General features: G+C 54.5%; 1 protein-coding gene across 1 annotated transcript in view; it reads right to left on the bottom strand.

Annotated features, from left to right (window-relative positions):
- Positions 1–824: 824 nt before the first annotated feature.
- The window catches only part of PPM1F (protein phosphatase, Mg2+/Mn2+ dependent 1F), a 33754-nt gene continuing 16515 nt past the window's right edge, over positions 825–18063 (bottom strand). The window contains exons 4-8 of the mRNA XM_050746201.1: positions 15190–15392; positions 14557–14745; positions 11831–11974; positions 6994–7087; positions 825–4912 (exon numbers count right to left, since the gene is read on the bottom strand). Coding sequence (XP_050602158.1) covers positions 4533–4912; positions 6994–7087; positions 11831–11974; positions 14557–14745; positions 15190–15392 — 1010 coding nt within the window. The 3' untranslated portion in view covers positions 825–4532. The remainder of the gene's footprint in view (positions 4913–6993; positions 7088–11830; positions 11975–14556; positions 14746–15189; positions 15393–18063) is intronic.

The raw sequence follows: 18063 nt of genomic DNA, 5'->3' as shown, positions 1-18063 counted from the left end.
GGATGGAGTGCAGTGGTGCAATCCTAGCTCACTGCAGCCTCAAGCTCCTCAAACTTAAGCAATCCTCCTGCCTCAGTCTCCTAAGTAGCTGGGACTACAGGCTTGTGCCCATGAGCCAGCCAAGTCACCCCTAAGACAAAGAGGATTCGGCTTATCACACAGGGGTCAAGTGCCCCTAGGCTGCAAGGCTTCTAAGGGGTCCAAGCCTTGGAAAGTCGCCCTTCTCAGAGTCCCCAATTCTTCACTGCCTTTTGATATTTGGTTCCTTTCTCAATCAAGAGAATTTTTTGATTATTTGTAGAGATGGGGGACTGCCTATGTAGCCCAGGCTGGTCTCAAACTCCTGAGCTCAAGAGATCCTCCTACCTCAGCCTCCCAAAGTGCTGGGATTACAGGTGTGCACCACTGCACCTGGCCTCAGGAGGTGCCAGGAGGGTATAAATGGTGGGTCTCAAGAGCCTCATGTCAGAGGGTCTCCATCCTCAGGATGGAACCACCTGGGGCACATCAGGCTCCTGGATAAAATGAGGGTCCTCAATGCTCCTGTGGCTCCCCAATGTGATGTCCAGGGGCTTAATCCCTTTCCTGTTTGTCACCTTCCTGCTGATGGTGGGATGGGCTCAGAGCCCCTCAGGGAGGAAAATAAGGCTGCCGGCCAGACCAGGGGCGTGCAGGCCACCAGGGCTCTCTCCAGAATTTGTCTGCTTGCTTCACAAGACTTGCAGATGGTCCCCAATATTAAAGCAGCTTCCAAACACATCCTGGACATCAAAGGGGACAAGATGCTCAGAAGCCAGGAAGAAGGCAGGACTCGGGCGACAGAGTTCAGAACTCGTGATTTATTGACACTTCTGCATGGTGGGCCCTTGGGAGACTGCCTTTCTGGCATCTTGGGACTTGTCCCTAAGAACAGGGAAGACAGTCATCCTGTCCTGGAGCAAGGCTCCCCCTTGCACAGGAACACAACTCCCATGCAGGACAAGCCCACCGAGACGCATGCAGATAAACCCTTGGCAAGGCCTGCACCACACTGGAATGGCAGAGCTCCGTGCATTTGGCAAAGCTATGGACTTGGCATAGCTTTTGGCAGAACGCACAGGACTCTGGGGGCCGCCCCCTTTGAGCTACAGAGGCAGAATCGAACCCAAAACACTGCTTCCTTTAACAGAGTCCAACTGGGTTACATTTAGCTTGGGGTGAGGCTAGGCCTAGGAAGGGCCAGAGCTGTCCTCCCAGCCCCGGGAACACGGCTGAGGTGGCCCGGTGCCCATGCTGGGCTCACCACGGGAGAGGAGGGGAGAGGGAGGGGGCTGCATGCTGGCCCTGCCATCCACACCCTGTCCCTTTCCCCACTAAACACACCCATTTCCTATCCTGGGTTCTGAGGTTGGGGCTGCCTCTGGGATTCTGAGGGACCGCCCCCACCCCTGCAGGCCTGGGCTCAGAGTCAGCCACACCTGTAAGGCAGGCCCCACTTCCCCAGCTTTTGTATTTCATATACAGTGCTGGTATCTGGAGCTCCATTCTTTTTCAGCCCACTTAATTTTAATAATAGACACTAATAACACTGAACCACTCCACCCCGCTGGTGCTGGCGGCGGGAGGGCCCCATGTGCTGGCAATATCTCCCTAGGACATGCTGGCTCACCTGCACCCACAGCGTTCCAGGAGGTCGCGGCCTCTGCAGACTCAGTGCAACCCCGGGGCCTTACAAAAGGGACACTCAGAGGTGCACCGCCTGCTCAGCTCACACAAGGAGCAAGTGGAGAGCCGGGCTGGAGAAAGGATTACAATTTACAGACAAGTGTCCCTGGCTAGGGGCCCTCATGGGACTGTGGCTGGAAGAGAAGGTCGCCCAGGAGGCTGGAGGCTGAAGACACCTGGTGCTTCTCGGTGCAGTCCTGGTCAAGATGGAAGAGCGCTCCTCTGTGCCCAGCTGCTGTGCGGGGGTGGATGAGGGCTCCCTCGGCCCCAAAGCAAGGACAGAGCAGCTCCCAGTGCTGGCACCAGACCTCTGCCAGGCATGGGGCATGGCCATCCTCTGGGGTCCTGGCTCAGGGGTGGGGAGCGGTGGCACTGGCACAAGCCTGGGGAAAGGGTTTCCCATACACTGAGGCTGCAAGATCTTCTGGTGGAGCCTCAGGCTAAGGTATGAATCAGACCACCAGGTGATATGAGCCGAACCTCCACAGGGTGAAACTCTACTCTTGGCAGCCAGGAACATAATTATTAGCAAAGAAAAGAGAAAAGCAGATGCCAATCATTCTCTCCCTTCGTCAAGGTTATGCCCACAGGCAGGGTGGGCTGGTGGTGAGGGTGGAGCTGCGTCCCTGTGTCTGACTGGGCCTGTGCTGAGAGGGCACCGGGACTCTGGATGCTGACCCCCAGAAGGAGACAGCAGGCCTTCAAGTTAAGCCAAGCAATATTTGGTCATTGTTGGTGGCCAACCATTCTCTGAATGTCTGAATGACAGTGACTATGTTTAAGGTGGTTTTTTTTGTAAGAGACCTTAAGCAATGCATCAACTGCACGGTCTCAACCTCATCTGTGCTATGAGAATGCAGGGTAAGGCTGGGTGTGCAGGTGGGGCCCAAGCAAGCCTGGCTCCCCGCTCCTTATGGGACAGAGTGCTCCCGTCAGGAAGGCGGCTCTAGTGTGCCTCCTCAGCAAGCTGAGAGGAGGCCGAGGCGCTTGGGGTACAGTTGTGCAGACCTTCCTGGGGCTCCCGCTGTCTGCAGGTAGACTCTGAATGCCTCTATGGAGACCACACAGCCCAGCTTCCTCCCTTTCTCCTCTCCTCCCCCTGCCCTGCTCTGACCTGCCTGGAGCAGCCCTGCCAACCTCCAGCTCAGCCCTTTCTGCAGTGCTTGGCCCTGCAGGAGGCCTCTGAGTCCTCCCCTAGCCACCTGACCTCTTTCCTCTACCTGACAGCCTTGCCACTTTCAACTTCGCACACCCTCAGTGAGCTCCCTGAGGCACCCAGGACCGTCGCTTGTGAGCCCCGTCTCAGGGTGCACTAGGGGACATGGAGCTCTCATGCCTGCTCAGGGCATGGGGCAGAGCAAGACAGGCGTGCTACCAGCCACCATGGCAAGGTGAGGGGCTGTGGCCTGTGCCATGGACTCCCAGCAGCATCCCCGCTGCCTCCAGACTAAGCCAGAGACACACGGGCTGCCTCTGCGCTTGCCTGAGTCTCTTAATTAAGTGTCTTTCCCAATGAGACCAATTTGATTACAAATTCACAAGACATTTGGGAATGTTCCAGTCACACAGCAGCAAGGTCCCTATGCCCGGGATCCAGCCAGGCCCGAGGGGGTGGGAATGCAGGCAGATGGGCCAAAGTCACCTGGGATGCCCAGAGCCCCGCTGTCGGGCCCAGGCACCACCACACGGCAGTCGCAGCTCCTGCCAGTCACCTGGGGTTGGGGGGAACCTTGGGGGTGCTCAGCATCACAAAGAGGCGGAAAACTCTTCCAGAAATATCTCACCAAAATCATGCCTCCCTAACAAAACAAATCCTGCTTTTCTAAAAACCTCAGTGGGCCTATCCGAGCCCACTGCAGTCCTAGTTTCTTCAAAGCTGTGTAAGGCACTTGAATGGCTTATTAACACCACCTGGAAAAATTCCTGTTTCAATCCTGATTTAGAAAATAAATTCAATAATACTGCAAAAAAACGTTCCTTGAAAAATAGCTTTAAAAAAGTAAATAATTAAGTTTTCTAAAGAATAAAATAAATGCTAAGCTCTGCTTAAATTATATGACACAACAGGTCATCTTGGCACTGATAAAGAGAAAACCTTGAATACTGCTTCTGAATTAGACCTCCCTGGAAAAACAAACAAACAAACACACCAACAAAAAAGACACATGTGCATCGCCAGTTCTGAGCTCAGGGAAGAGAGCAGCCCGGAAGGCCCTGGTGGGCCCAAGCACATCACGGCTGCCGTGGAGCAGGGGCAGGGGGGTGGCTGCTACAGAACAGACCCTGGCCCTGCTGCGCTCTCCTCTTTGGGACACCGGTGTGGCCGACCAGGACTGGCTGGGCATATCTGTAAATATGAACCCACCCGGCCCCGGCCGCAGAGAGGAGCAATGGGAAACTGGGGCTGGCCACCCCGCTGCTGGGCCTGACCCAGGGGGTGCTTCAAGAGTTTGGCTCCTGGGACCGCCCCAGGGTCCCACATGCATGACCATGCTGCTCTACGCACACCAGTGTCTTTGGTTTGGCTGCCGTTGGGCACCTATGACCTCTGGTCCCACCCCGGGCCCCATGGGAGCTGGGAGTAAGAGCCGGTCCATCTTCTCTTTGGTGTGGTCTCCTAGGCTGCCTTCCACCATCTGCCCGCCACCCAGTGCAGTTCCACAGCCACCAGGACGGGCTGTGGGGGGCATCCCGAGTGGCTCTGGAGTGCTGGGGAAAGCACTGTGGGGCGGGCGCCCTGTCCACTGCCTGCCACCTGTTGGGTCCTGAGGCCTCTGAGGGAGAGAAGGACAGGGCGGGAGGAAGGGGAGGGCAGGGGCCTGGACCACCTAGCTTCTTGGTGGAGCCTGGGTCTCAGGTTCTGGAAGGCTGGAGGGCAAGTCCTGGCTCCTCCCACCTGCCTGGGGGTCCCCTGCTCCCTGGTTCCCGCCCTCCAGCAGCTCTTGGGGGTCCCTGAGGAAGACCACCATGACCGTGATGTTGTCGTGGGACCCCCGTTCCCGGGCCGCAGACACCAGCTCCTCAGCAACATGGAGCCCGCTGCCCTGCTGCCTCATCAGGTGGCTCTGGACGAGGCCAACAACTTCCTGGTGGGGTACGACATCAAAGAAGCCATCGCAGGCGAGCAGCAGGTAGTCCTCGGAGCCTGTCAGCGCCCGGGAAGCTGCATCGGCCTCCCCAGACACGTAGGGCTTCTGGAAGACATCCCCTGGACAGGCAGAGAAGAGCCCGGGTCAGAGGACCACAGTGTCCGCAGCTTCCTCCCCACCCACCCAGGCCCAGACCTCACGTCCTGCGGGGACAGAGACTAACCTGCTCTCACGGGGTCTATCGCTCCTTTATGCAAACTGCCCAGTGCTTCCTGCTTGCCTGGGAATGGAACCCCCTGACCTTGGCCTGTGAGCTCCCCCTTTCTCTGCCCTAGCTGCCCCATCCTGGCCTCGCTTCCTGGAGTGTCCAGAGACACAAGGAAAGACACAGCCTGAAGAGGGGCTGTCAAGAAGGTGCCACATCTGCCAAAAAGGACAGAATGTTTCAGAGGGGTCAGAGGGGTAGGTGCCAAATCCCTGGCAATCAGCTGGGGAGGGAGAGATTTTTTAAGTACCAGGAAGGAGCAGGTGTGGTCACGGGGCGCACAGCCTGAGAGCTGGCAGTGACTGCATGCTGAGACAATGAGATGCAGACTGGACCCACTACTTTTTTTTTTTTTTTTTTTTTTTGAGACGGAGTCTCGCTCTGTCGCCCAGGCTGGAGTGCAGTGGCCGGATCTCAGCTCACTGCAAGCTCCGCCTCCCGGGTTCACGCCATTCTCCTGCCTCAGCCTCCTGAGTAGCTGGGACTACAGGCACCCACCACCTCGCCCGGCTAGTTTTTTGTATTTTTTAGTAGAGACGGGGTTTCACCGTGTTAGCCAGGATGGTCTCGATCTCCTGACCTCGTGATCCACCCATCTTGGCCTCCCAAAGTGCTGGGATTACAGGCTTGAGCCACCGCGCCTGGCCTTTTTTTTTTTTTGAGATGGAGTTTCGCTCTTGTCACCCAGGCTGGAGTGGAGTGGCACGATCTTGGCTCACTGCAACCTCTGCCTCCTGGGTTCAAGGGATTCTCCTGCCTCAGTCTCCCGAGTAGCTGCGATTACAGGCATGCACCACCATGCCTGGCTCATTTTTTTTTGTATTTTTAGTAGAGATGGGGTTTCACCATGTCGGTCAGGCTGGTCTCGAACTCCTGATGTCAGGTGGTCTGCCTGTCTCGGCTCCCTAAAGTGCTGGGATTACCAGCATGAGCCACTACGCCTGGCTAGTTTTTTTTTTTCTTTGAGACATAGTCTGGCTCTGTTGCCTAGGCTGGAGTACAGTGGCACGATCTTGGCTCACTGTAACCTCTGCTTCTCCTGCCTCAGCCTCCCAAGTAACTGGGATTACAGGCGCGTGCCACCACACCCAGCTAATTTTGTATTTTTTGTAGAGAAGGGGTTTCACCATGTTGGCCAGGCTGGTCTCAAACTTCAGACCTCAGGTGATCCACCTGCCTTGGCCTCCCAAAGTGCTGGGATTACAGGTGTGAGCTACCACGCCCAGCCAGATCCATTACTTTTTAAAATTTTTATTATTATTGTTTTTTGAGACGGAGTTTTCCTTGTTACCCAGGCTGGAGTGCAGTGGCGTGATCTCAGCTCACTGCAACCTCCACCTCCTGGGTTCAAGCGATTCTCCTGCCTCAGCCTCCCGAGTAGCTGGGATTACAGGGGCTCACTACCACGCCTGGCTAATTTTTTGTATGTATGTATTTTTTAGTACAGATGGGGTTTCATCATATTAGACAGGCTAGTTTCGAACTCCTGACCTCAGGTAATCCACCCACTTCGGCCTCCCAAAGTGCTGGAATTACAGGCATGAGCCACCCTGGCCAGCAAACCCACATTTTTCCCAAAAGAGAAAAAAGGATCGTCAGCATGAATGCGGGAGGAGGATAAACCTCATTTCTGGAATATTGGAAGCTTTACTTCCAGCCCACAGGGTAGCGAGGCACAGGTTTCTACGAGATTTGTAGGAGCTGTTTTAGGTGAGATAATAACATACAGTGTAACTTACACTCAATTACTCGTGCTGCAGTCTCTGAATCTGCCCTGTTCCCTTCACACTAGGAGGATATCACCCCAGTGCATGACAAATCCCCTCGGCCCACCGCACTGCCTCCCTGAACCCCTGGTGAGCTGCGGGCCACACTCCAGAGGCCTGGGCTTCTGAGAGACCTTCTCTCACTTGGGTCGGCCTCTTTGGCTCTCACCAATGGCTCTGGAGACAGCCAGGGTCCCGTTGACTCTCCAGCAGTCCATGTGAGACACAAAGCCACCCAATGCTTCAATGCGTGCCTTCTCATCCTGCAGAAACACAGCCAGAGTCGGGGGTCAGGGCCAGGGGATGGGGTGTGGAGCTCCCTGCTGCTACCTGAGCAGAGGCAGAGCTGCTTCTAAGATGGCATTCAAAGCCGCAGCACTTGAACAAAGCCAGGAGGCTCAGAGATGCACCCAAACTAGGGTCATTAAAAACAGTGAGAAATTATACACACCCAAACTAGGGTCATTAAAAACAGTGAGAAATTATACACAGTCCTTTAGTTGCACAAATGGTAAAATGAACGGACCACCTGAGGCCACCTAGCGGTGCCTGCGCCCCTGTGCAGCATTCTGGGTCAGGGAGGCACTCACCAAGCTTGCGAGCCTGACACAGACAGCAGATCCCTCTGCTTCCCTGTCTCTAGCTCTGGGACACTGTCCCTGCCCTGAAAGCTGCTGGGCCAAGACAGAACATGTGACATGAGTGGTCACACAGCAGGGAAGCCTGAGCCAGGCCCTGACGGCAGCCTGTGCCCACCCAGTTCTTTTTTTTTTTTTTTGAGACAGTCTCGCTCTGTCGCCCAGGCTGGAGTGCAGTGGCACGATCTTGGCTCGCTGCAACCTCTGCCTCCTGGGTTCAAGTGATTCTTTTGCCTCAGCCTTCCAAGTAGCTGGGACTACAAGGGCCCGCCACCATGCCTGGCTAATTTTTTTGTGTTTTTATTAGAGATGGGGTTTTGCCAAGTTGGCCAGACTGGTCTCGAACTCCTGACCTCAAGATCTGCCCTCCTCGGCCTCCCAAAGTGTTGGGATTCAGGTGTGAGCCACTGTGCCCCACCTAGTTCTTATCCTCCTCTACCCTAGCTCAGCCCAGGCACAGTCTCCACTCACCTGGGGACCACAACACTCCAGGCCTGGGTTCCTCCAGGGACAGGACAGAGGCTTGGTGTAGCCACAAGTCCTCTAGAAACCTCTTTGGTCCTATCAGCCTCTGCCCGAGGGAGAGGCTGCCCTGATGACAGCCTGCTGCCTGAAGCCTGCACAGCAGCATCCCTGACAGAGTGACGGAGGCACCCTGGGAGTGAGGTACCTCCCAGGTCTACTGGGGAAAGAGGGCATCCTTTACCAGTTTCCCTTATCAGGTAAACCTCCTGACCCCATGCAGCACCAGCCCTTCTAGTCCCCAAGCACAGCAACAGCTGGGCATGAGAACTCTGATGCCCCAGGTGATGGTGTCCCCTAGACAGATTGGGGTATCAGCCAATCCCCTCCCCAGAGCAGATGGACATGCACTGCGGGAGGCCTGGGGGAGGGAACCCTCTCCAGACGCCTGCACCAAGGAGGAGGCCTCCTCGTGTGGCTCCCCTGCAGAGGGCATCATGGTGGGAATGATGTGGGTTTGCAGGAGTCCTGGCCTTCCTGGACGCCGCAGCCATGAGCCTGTGTGGCAACTGGACCAGCCTGGTGGGCTGGGTGCTCCTGTCCCAGCTGAGCTGGGGAATCAAGCCATGAAGGAGGCAGAAACAGGGACCTCAGGGCTCTCTCTGGGTCTAAGATCTGCCACCTCTGGGGTCTGAGCAGGGCAAGGGAAAGGCAAGGAGGACCAGGAAGGAGGGAAGAGCAGGAGAGAGCGAAGAAGAGGGGAGGAGAAAGGGCGTGGGGAGAGGCAGGTGGACGAACACACAGTACGCACGAATGTTCACACATATATGTGCCCACACACGCGTGAAGACGCCTGCAGACAGCAAGGAGCTGCACAGGAAGCAGCGCCTCCTCCCCTTGCCTCAGAGGCATTCCCTGGGGAGGGGCTGTGAGTGTGGGAGGCTCCAGGGAGAATCAGGAGCCTTTCTCTGCTTCTGTCTCCCACACACCCCAGCCCACTCCAGCCCTTCAATGTCCTAGAGGCAGGCACGTGGGCGGGTGATGGAGGATGAACTGCAATCTGCTCCCCATGCCCTCTGGAGGTGGGCTCTCCCCAGCAGGGGGCCATGCAGGCTTTCTCAGCTGAGAACCTTCCTACCTGAAGCCTATGATCCCCTCTCCCACCATGCCCCATCTCCTGTGCTGGACAGGCTGCACCAACCCTGGCTGCGCAGGTTCCCCGGGCTCACCCTTCTAACCCTGGCCCTGCACCTGGGTCCTCCTCCCCTCCAGTGGCTCCTGCTTCCATTACACACTAGCCAGGCTCAGCCTGGTCCAGGATTAACACATCCCCAGCTAAGGGGTCTTCTCCCGGACTTCCCCATGAGTCTCCTACTCACTGATTTTGGTTGTTTGTTTGTTTTTGGAGACAGGGTCTCGCTCTGTTGCCAAGGCTGGAGTGCAGTGTCATGAACATAGCTCACTGCAGCCTCGACCTCTAGGGCTCAAGCCATCCTCCTGTCTCCTAAGGCTTGAGAGGTGGGAGGATCACTTGAGGCGCACCACCACACCTGGCCCCGATTCTAGCATAACCTGCCCTTTCCTCCTGGCCTCTCGCCTGGCCTGCAGGAGTTGCATCTGCCTGAGATGCGACTCCATTCCATTCATCTCTGCTACATCCTACCCAGGTCGTTGCCCTCCTCCTGCTCCCCCATTAGACTCAGAGGCAGGAAGTGGATCCTGTGTTATCTCACTGCCTCTACAAAGTATCCTGTGCAGAGTGGGTACTCAGTGCTTGGAGGCTGAACTGAGTGCAGAGGCAGGAGACTGTTCAGACAGCTGCAGAACAAGGCAGAGCACCATGAACTCCCCATGTACTCCTCGAAGCTGCTCTGGGCCGCTGCTGGACCCCCGTTGAAGCTCACCAGGTTGAGGCCAGTTTCTTGCCCTTGTAACCGACATGATGCTTGTTTTTGTGGCAGAACCTTGGCCTGGATCTGTGATTAATTCTCTAGGGTGGAGGGCTGTGATCAGCATCACAGCAGGAGGGGCCAAGCCTACAGAGCATGGTGGCAGGGCACTGGATCTGAACTCCTTGGCCCAAGTAGGCTGCAGCCAAGAACACAGACCCTTGCGTGTGCTTCTCTTGTGCAGGCTCTGATCTCTGCACTCCACATGCACTGGCCCACACAATCCTTAGCCCAAACCTCCAGGGACCCCCGTGTGATGGACTTGGAAGTGGTGGAGCTGGGACCAGGCAAGGCCGTCTGTCCATGCTCTGCCATGGCGCCATACTGCAGGGCTCAGGCAGTGTTTGAACAAAGTCCCCACTGGGCTTTAAGGGGGTGCTGAATGCTGAGCCTGCAGGTGTGCAAGCAGCAGGTGGGAGTGGGCCCAGCACGAATCCTGACTTGGCCACATTTTATCTGACTGCACGTCCTGGGAAGGAGAGCTCACTAGGCAGCAGGTGCCAAATTCCCCGACGGCGGAGGCAGAGGAGTGGCAGAGACTATCTGTGACTTTGGCAGTGTGCTCTGGGCAAGTGACTGAGCCTCAGTTTTCTCCTCCGTACAATGGGGAGACCATAAGCCGCGGTGAAAGGCCAAGGAACGCGGCTGCCCCGACTGTTACAATCATCGAGTCCTGGTGATCTCTGCCGTGCTTTCCAAACCCAGAAGCCACAAAAACAAAGACTACTCAACTCAACTACAGAAAAACAAAACTTCCATGTAGCAAAAGCCCATACACAAAAATAAAAGAGAAAAGATGCATGGAAAAATATTTGCAAATCACAGATAACGAACCAACCTCCTTAACATATACCAGGAACCTATAAACTGGTAAGAAAAACAGGCAAAGGAAAAAACAGTGTTTGCAGGAAAGGCTGTGTAAATGATCTTCAGCTTTTGAAAAGATGCTCAAACTCACTCTGTAACAGAAAAGCAAACTTAACAATTGCCCCAAGACAGCCTTCTTACCTGACAGGAAGAATCCTGCAGGCTGGTGGGACTGTGGGGAAATGGACCTTCTTGGGCATGTAGTGCCAGCCCAGGCTGGCATGGCCTGAGGTGGGCAGCTTGACAAATCTACCCAGACTGTACATGCATCAGTTCCAACCCAGCCATCCCACTTCTGGGGATGTGTCCTACAGATACAGATACACTTGACTCTTGAGCAATTAATGCTGCACAAAGTAGGTACAGATGCATTGTTTTCAACACCGAAAGACTGAAAAGATCTTCATGCTCACCCACAAGGGACTGCATGATGCATGCAATGTCCACAGCCCCAAGAAAGGATGAGTGCTCCTATGTGCTGACGTAGAGTTATCCACCATGTGCATGGTTAATCCAACATAACTAGTGGAGAGCAGCATGTGGGAAAAGTGGGGTTTGAGGGATAAACAGTCATTCCATGGTATCTAAATGCTCGCAATCTGACCTCAGGAGACACATGGACGAGACAGTCTTGTGAGAAGAGGTCTGAGTGGGACTGTCATCTTCATGTCCAGGTAATGACCTGAGTGCCAGGGTAGCCTCTACTCAGTACAGCCCCAAGCCAGGTTCCCTCCAGTCCCGGGGCAGCATCACTTCCCCGAGGCCCCCTCATCCACAGCCTGTGGCCTCCTTGTCCGTGTGTTGGACAGGTTCTGGTCTGCACTGGGCTGCGCTGACTGCACTGGGATGCCTGTCAGTGCAGAGGGCTCTGCTTTCCCCTGGAGCTCTGGGCTTCATGTAGCTGTGACCCACAGAGCTCTCAGGAAGGGCTCACGTGGGACCCCTTGGGACTCAAGTCAGGTGGGGAGCCCTCCCTCTTGAAAGGTGCCAGGATTAGTACTTCCTGAGGTTCCCAGGCTGGGGTTCCCCTGTGGGTCCAGCATGATGGTGGCTGGGAATATCCTGGGCCTGGGCAGAGGGATCCCCTTACCTGCCGTTCTGGTCTGTGTGGCTCCATCAGCTTCACCACCTGTCCCTGCTGTACCAAAATGACCTGGGAGTCCCCGAGCCAGGCGACGTGCAGGGTCACTCCTGCAATGAGCGCGCACACACCTGTGGTGCCGCTCTGCAGCCGCTGCAGGGAGAAAGGGCCCATGAGAGTTGACAGGAGGTGGGGACGGGTCTGCACTGCAGGCACATGCGGTACAGGCTGAACCTTAGCCAGAAATGGGCAGAACCGCTGAGCCACGCAATGGCTCGTACTGAACTTCACACTGAGGGACAGGAGAGTGCATCCTGCAGCTCCCCATTCACATCCACCTCTGGAAAATGCAAACTGTCTGCAGTGTCAGAAAGGAGATGAGGGGCTGTCTGGGGAGTGCACAGGGAAGGGCAGAGGATGACACGGGGCAGGATGAAGCTTCCGGGGGTGATAAATACGCCCGTTACTGTGGTGAGGAATGCACAGGTGTACATGCGTATAAGCCAAAACTTGCCAAATTGTGGACTTTAAATATGCACCACTTAAATTGTATCTCAATAAAGATGTTTATTTATTTTTTTGAGACAGAGTCTCGCTCTGTCAACCAGGCTGGAGTGCAATGGCGCAATCTCGGCTCACTGCAACTTTCGCCTCCCAGGTTCAAGTGAATCTCCTGCCTCAGCCTCCCGACTAGCTGAGATTACAGGCATACACCCGACGCCCGGCTAATTTTTTGTGTTTTTAGTAGAGATGGGGTTTTGCACATTTGCCGGGCTGGTCTTGAACTCCTGAGTTCAGGCAATCTGCCTGCCTTGGCCTCCCAAAGTGCTAGGATTACAGGCATGAGTCACTGTGCCCGGCTATTTATTTATTTAGAGACAAAGTCTCGCTCTGTCGCCTAGGCTGGAGTGCAGTGGCACAGTCTTGGCTCACTGCAACCTCCATCTCCTGGGCTCAAGTGATTCTCATGCCTCAGCCTCCCGAGTAGCTGGGACTACTGGCACGTGCCACCACACCTGGCTAATTTTTTTTTTTTTTTTTTTTGAGACGGAGTCTCGCTCTGTCGCCCAGGCTGGAGTGCAGTGGCGCGATTTCGGCTCACTGCAAGCTCCGCCTCCCGGGTTCACGCCATTCTCCTGCCTCAGCCTCCCGAGTAGCTGGGACTACAGGCGCCCACAACCGCGCCCGGCTAATTTTTTGTATTTTTAGTAGAGACGGGGTTTCACCGTGGTCTCGATCTCCTGACCTTGTGATCCGCCCGCCTCGGCCTCCCAAAGTGCTGGGATTACAGGCGTGAGCCACCGCGCCCGGCCCTGGCTAATTTTTAAAATTATTTTTAGTAGCGGCAGAGTTTCACCATTTTCGCCAGGCTGGTCTCAAACTCCTGATCTCAAGTGATCCACCGACCTCAGTTTCCCAAAGTTCTGGTATTACAGGTGTGAGCCAACACCCGATTTTTGTATTTTTAGTAGAGATGAGGTTTCACCACATTGGTCAGGCTGGTCTCAAACTCCTAACCTGAAGTGATCCACTAGCCTCTGCCTCCCAAAGTGCTGGGATTACAGGCATGAGCCACTGTGCTCAGCCTCAATAAAGCGGTTATACCTGCTTCAGAGAATCCCTTTTCTACTCTGAGAGGCAGCCTTGAGCTCAGAGGCCTTTGTCACTTCCTGGGGGGTGGAGTGAGGTGAGGGGCCAGGAGCAGAGGCCTGACTGCTTTTCAGTGGGGTCCTTGCAGCTGCAGAGACTGCACGGTTTTCTATTGAGATGCAAAGCCCGGCTCTGCTAATTTCCACGAAGGTCTGTGCTCAGCACGTGTGACAAAAGTGCACCTTTCCCCTGGTGTCTTCTCATTAGGGCAATCTGAGCCTCAGCTTCCCGATGTCTACAATGGGTACAATGTTAGTATTCACCTCACAGGGCTACAAGGAGGACCTAGTGAAATTCTGCTGGTGAGGTGCAGAGTGTGTAAGTTCACAGAGGAGGGGCCTGATGCATTTGTGTTCTTTCTTCTTTCAGAAACAAATGCCTCATCCCTACACGTGGCTGTAACTCCCGAGGAAGGAGTGTTCCCAGAGGACATCGGTAGTCTGCTGAGACCCTGCCTAGAGGAGAAAGGGGAGGCAGGCAGTAGATTAATCACGTTTTACATATTCCCCCTTTTACAATGCTTTGACATCTTGGGGCCTTGCTGGTCCTGGAGGGGCTGCCCCTTCCTGGGCCAGCTGATTCCTCGAGACAGCCAACACCTGGGGAGGATGCAGAGAAGGCTCCGACCCAGCTTCCCTCTCTTCCCTCTGCGTCCCGACTACCTCAGTGCTTCCCATGCACAGCCCTGTGAGGCGTGGCCCCTCCTCTCGGGAACTGTGAGTAGTAAACTCTTTGCTAAGGTACCAGTCTGTGTCTGTCACCTTGCCATATCTCATTAAAACAAAATCCCAGGAACACTTGACCACAGGCTGTCTTCCCTGAGGCCAGCAGACCCTCTACACCAGGCAGGTCTATGTGGCCTGGAGGCCCAGCATGCTGGATTGGGGCAGGCTTTGTGCTGCTTCCGTTCAAGTGAGAACCAAGCCCCTTTAGCCCCATACTGTAAGAAGAAACGGCAGGACCACCGGCAGTGTTTAGTGAGGACCTTCTGGCACCACTAGCCCCTTTGGCGTTTTTCCCGCTGCAGAGGCCAGGACTCTCACTGGCCTCCAAACTGCACCCGAGGCGCAGCTGGCAGTCCTCACCTCTCGCTTGGCTTTCCTGAGAAACATCTGGTCAGTACGCTGGAAGGCTTCCCTGAGGGCTCCTGCAGGGTCTGTGGGCAGCTCTGGCTGGCGGGCAGCATTGGTGTGCACGTGGACAGCAGCATACCTCGCAGCATCCACGCCTCCGTGACCATCAAACACAGCAAAGTAGGCACGGTCCACAGGGTCCTGGTGGGAATGCGGTGGGAGTCACAGACCCGCAGGACCCAGGCTGCTCCCAGGGGGGTGTGGCACCAGGCACTGATGGGGTAGAGTCTGGGAGAATCAGTATGGCCTTCGCCCAGCTTATGTGTGTATGAGCTGGGAGGTTTGGAAAAGGACAGCTCGCGGGAGCCTCGGTTTCACCATCTGTTCTGAGTTGCTACAAGCATAAAATGAGGGGCTGCCCCAGGTGACTCCTGGTGCTGGAGTCAGGGGAACATGGCACCCAGGCCTCCCTCATAACAGACTCACACTGTTGTCCTTCTTAGTCTCTTGCTGGGCAAGCTCAGGGGCTGACAGGTGTCTCTCCTGTCTCGGCCTTGGTGGACAGCTCTTCTCGGTACCTGGGGAGCCCCCACCCTTGCCCCAGTCCTCCGAAGCTCTCCCCAGGGTCTGGACAGGAGCACTCACAGACAAGCCGAAGAGCTGGTTGAAGGAAGGGAGGGACACGTGCCGGTCCTCCATCTTGCGGCGAGTGTTCCGGATGGCGTGGATGGAGACCAGCCACTGCCGCTGTGAGGCCCGGGCAGCCAATGGGACCTGCTTCTGCCACTGGCCGGCAACTTCCCAGAGCCGGTTAAAGAAACTCCGTGCCAGGCTTTGGGCATCCAGCACTGATGGGCACAATGGAGGGATTGTCAGGGAAGTGCCAACCAAACCAGCTGAGGCCTCGCTGGCTCCCCGACAGCTCCCACCTGGGCCCGCACAGCCCCCATCACCTCCCAGGGCATGGTGAGCACATCAACTCAATAATGTGCACATGGCAGCCTGTTATCAGAATTAGAAATGTCTAGTTTGGTAGATTGTCCCTTGAAGTCTCCCATCCCACCATGGAGCAACTCTACTCATGGGAACCCACCCTAAAGAAATCATCAGAGGCCGGGTGTGGTGGCTCATGCCTGTAATCCCTGCACTTTGGGAAGCCGAGGCGGGCGGGCAGATCACGAGGTCAGGAGATCGAGACCATCCTGGCTAACACGGTGAAACCCTGTCTCTACTAAAAATACAAAAAATTAGCTGGCCGTGGTGGCGGGCACCTGTAGTCCCAGCTACTCGGGAGGCTGAGGCAGGAGAATGGCGTGAACCCCGGAGGTGGAGCTTGTGGTGAGCCGAGATTGCGCCACTGCACTCCAGCCTGGGCGACAAAGCGAGACTCCATCTCAAAAAAAAAAAAAAAAAAAAAACGAAATTATCAGAAACACAAAAATAATTTAAAGGCAAAGTACAGAATCACTTATAATTGCCCATTAATTAGAAATACTATATATCTAGTCTCAGCCAGGCGTGGTGGCTCACACCTGCAATCCCAGCACTTTGGGAGGCTGAGGCGGGCAGATCACCTGAGGTCAGGAGTTCGAGACCAGCCTAGCCAACATGGTGAAACCCCATCTATACTAAAAATACACAAATGAGCCGGGCATGGTGGCGGTCGCCTATAATCTCAGCTACTCAGGAGGCTGAGGCAGGAGAATCGCTTGAACCTGGGTGGCGGAGGTTGTAGTAAGCCGAGATCATGTCATTGCACTCCAGCCTGGGCGACAGAGCAAGACTCCGTTTAAAAAAAAATAATAATAATAATGAGCGAGTCTCTTGATGAAGAATTAAGCTGCTATTAAATATGGTTTTCATAATGAAATATCCATATGACCCCACTGTGGCACTCCTGCGGACTTATCCCAGAACAATGAAGACTGTTCACATAAAAGCTTGAATACAAATGTTCATAGCAGCTTTATCTGGAACAGCCAAAATCTGGAGTTGGCCTAGATGTCCTTCAGTGTGGAAATGGTTAAACCGTGGTCGACCCATACCTTCGAATACCACTCAACAATGGCAAAGAATGAACTCCTGACGCATCAAACAACCTGGGCTAATCTCCAGAGAATTAAACCAGTCCCCCAAAGTTACACATCATATGCTTCCATTTATATGTGTTCTTGAAATAAAATGGTAGAAGCCAAGAAGATTAGTAGTTGTCAGTGGTTAGGGACGGGGTCTGTGGGGGTGGAGGCATAAGGATGGCTTTAAAAGTGTGACAGGAGGGATCCTGGTGATGGAACTGCTCTGTATTTTGACCATGTTAGGATTCTGGTGGTGATATTTTATTATAGTTTTGCAAAATGTTACCACTGGGGGAAACTGGGTAAAGTGTACATGGAATCTCTTTGTATTATTTCTTACAACTCCATGTGCAGCTATGATTATCTCAAAACAAAAAGTTTAATTAAGAAAAACTAGTCCAGGCATAGTGGCTCATGCCTGTAACCCCAGCACTTTGAGAGGCTGAGGTGGGAGGACTGCTTGAGGTCAGGAGTGCAAGACCAGCCTGGATAACATAAAGAGACCTTGTCTCTTAAAAACAAACAGGCGGGGTGCAGTGGCTCATGCCTGTAGTCCCAGCACTTTGGGAGGTCAAGGCAGGCAGATCACTTGAGGTCCGGAATTCGAGACCAGCCTGATCAACAAAGAGAAACCCCGTCTCTACTAAAACTACAAAAATTAGCTGGGTGTGTTGGCATGTGCCTGTGGTCCCAGCTACTTGGGAGGCTGAAGTAGGAGAATCACTTGAACCCAGGAGGCAGAGGTTGCAGTGAGCCAAGACTGAGCCACTACACTCCAGCCTGGACAACAGAGCGAGACTCTGTCTCAAACAAACACCACCAAACCAAATAAAATAAAATAAAATAACAAATAAATAAATAAATTAGCTGCATGCGTGCAGTGGTATATGTAATCCCAGCTAGTCTGGAGGCTGGGGCAGGAGGATCCCTTGAGCCCAGGAGGTCGAGGTTACAGCGATCCCTGATTACACCACTGCATCCCAGTCTGGATGACAGAGGGAGACCTGGTCTCTTAAAACAGAAAACTAGGCCAGGCGCGGTGGCTCAAGCTTGTAATCCCAGCACTTTGGGAGGCCAAGACGGGCGGATCACGAGGTCAGGAGATCAAGACCATCCTGGCTAACACGGTGAAACCCCGTCTCTACCAAAAAAAGACAAAAAAAGCTAGCCGGGCGAGGTGGCGGGCACCTGTAGTCCCAGCTACTCGGGAGGCTGAGGCAGGAGAATGGCGGGAACCCGGAAGGCGGAGCTTGCAGTGAGCTGAGATCCGGCCACCACACTCCAGCCTGGGCGACAGAGCGAGACTCCGTCTCAAAAAAAAAAAAAAAAACAAAAAACAGAAAACTAAAAAATGGATTTTTATAAAGTTGAAAAGCATGTAAAATGCTTATGTCATGATACTAAGTGAAAAAAGGAGGAAAATTACATATGCAGTTTAACCACA

Source organism: Macaca thibetana, chromosome 10 (genome assembly GCF_024542745.1).
Source record: "Macaca thibetana thibetana isolate TM-01 chromosome 10, ASM2454274v1, whole genome shotgun sequence".
NCBI classification, from domain to species: Eukaryota; Metazoa; Chordata; class Mammalia; order Primates; family Cercopithecidae; genus Macaca; species Macaca thibetana.
This window is presented reverse-complemented; position numbering and strand designations above follow the sequence as displayed.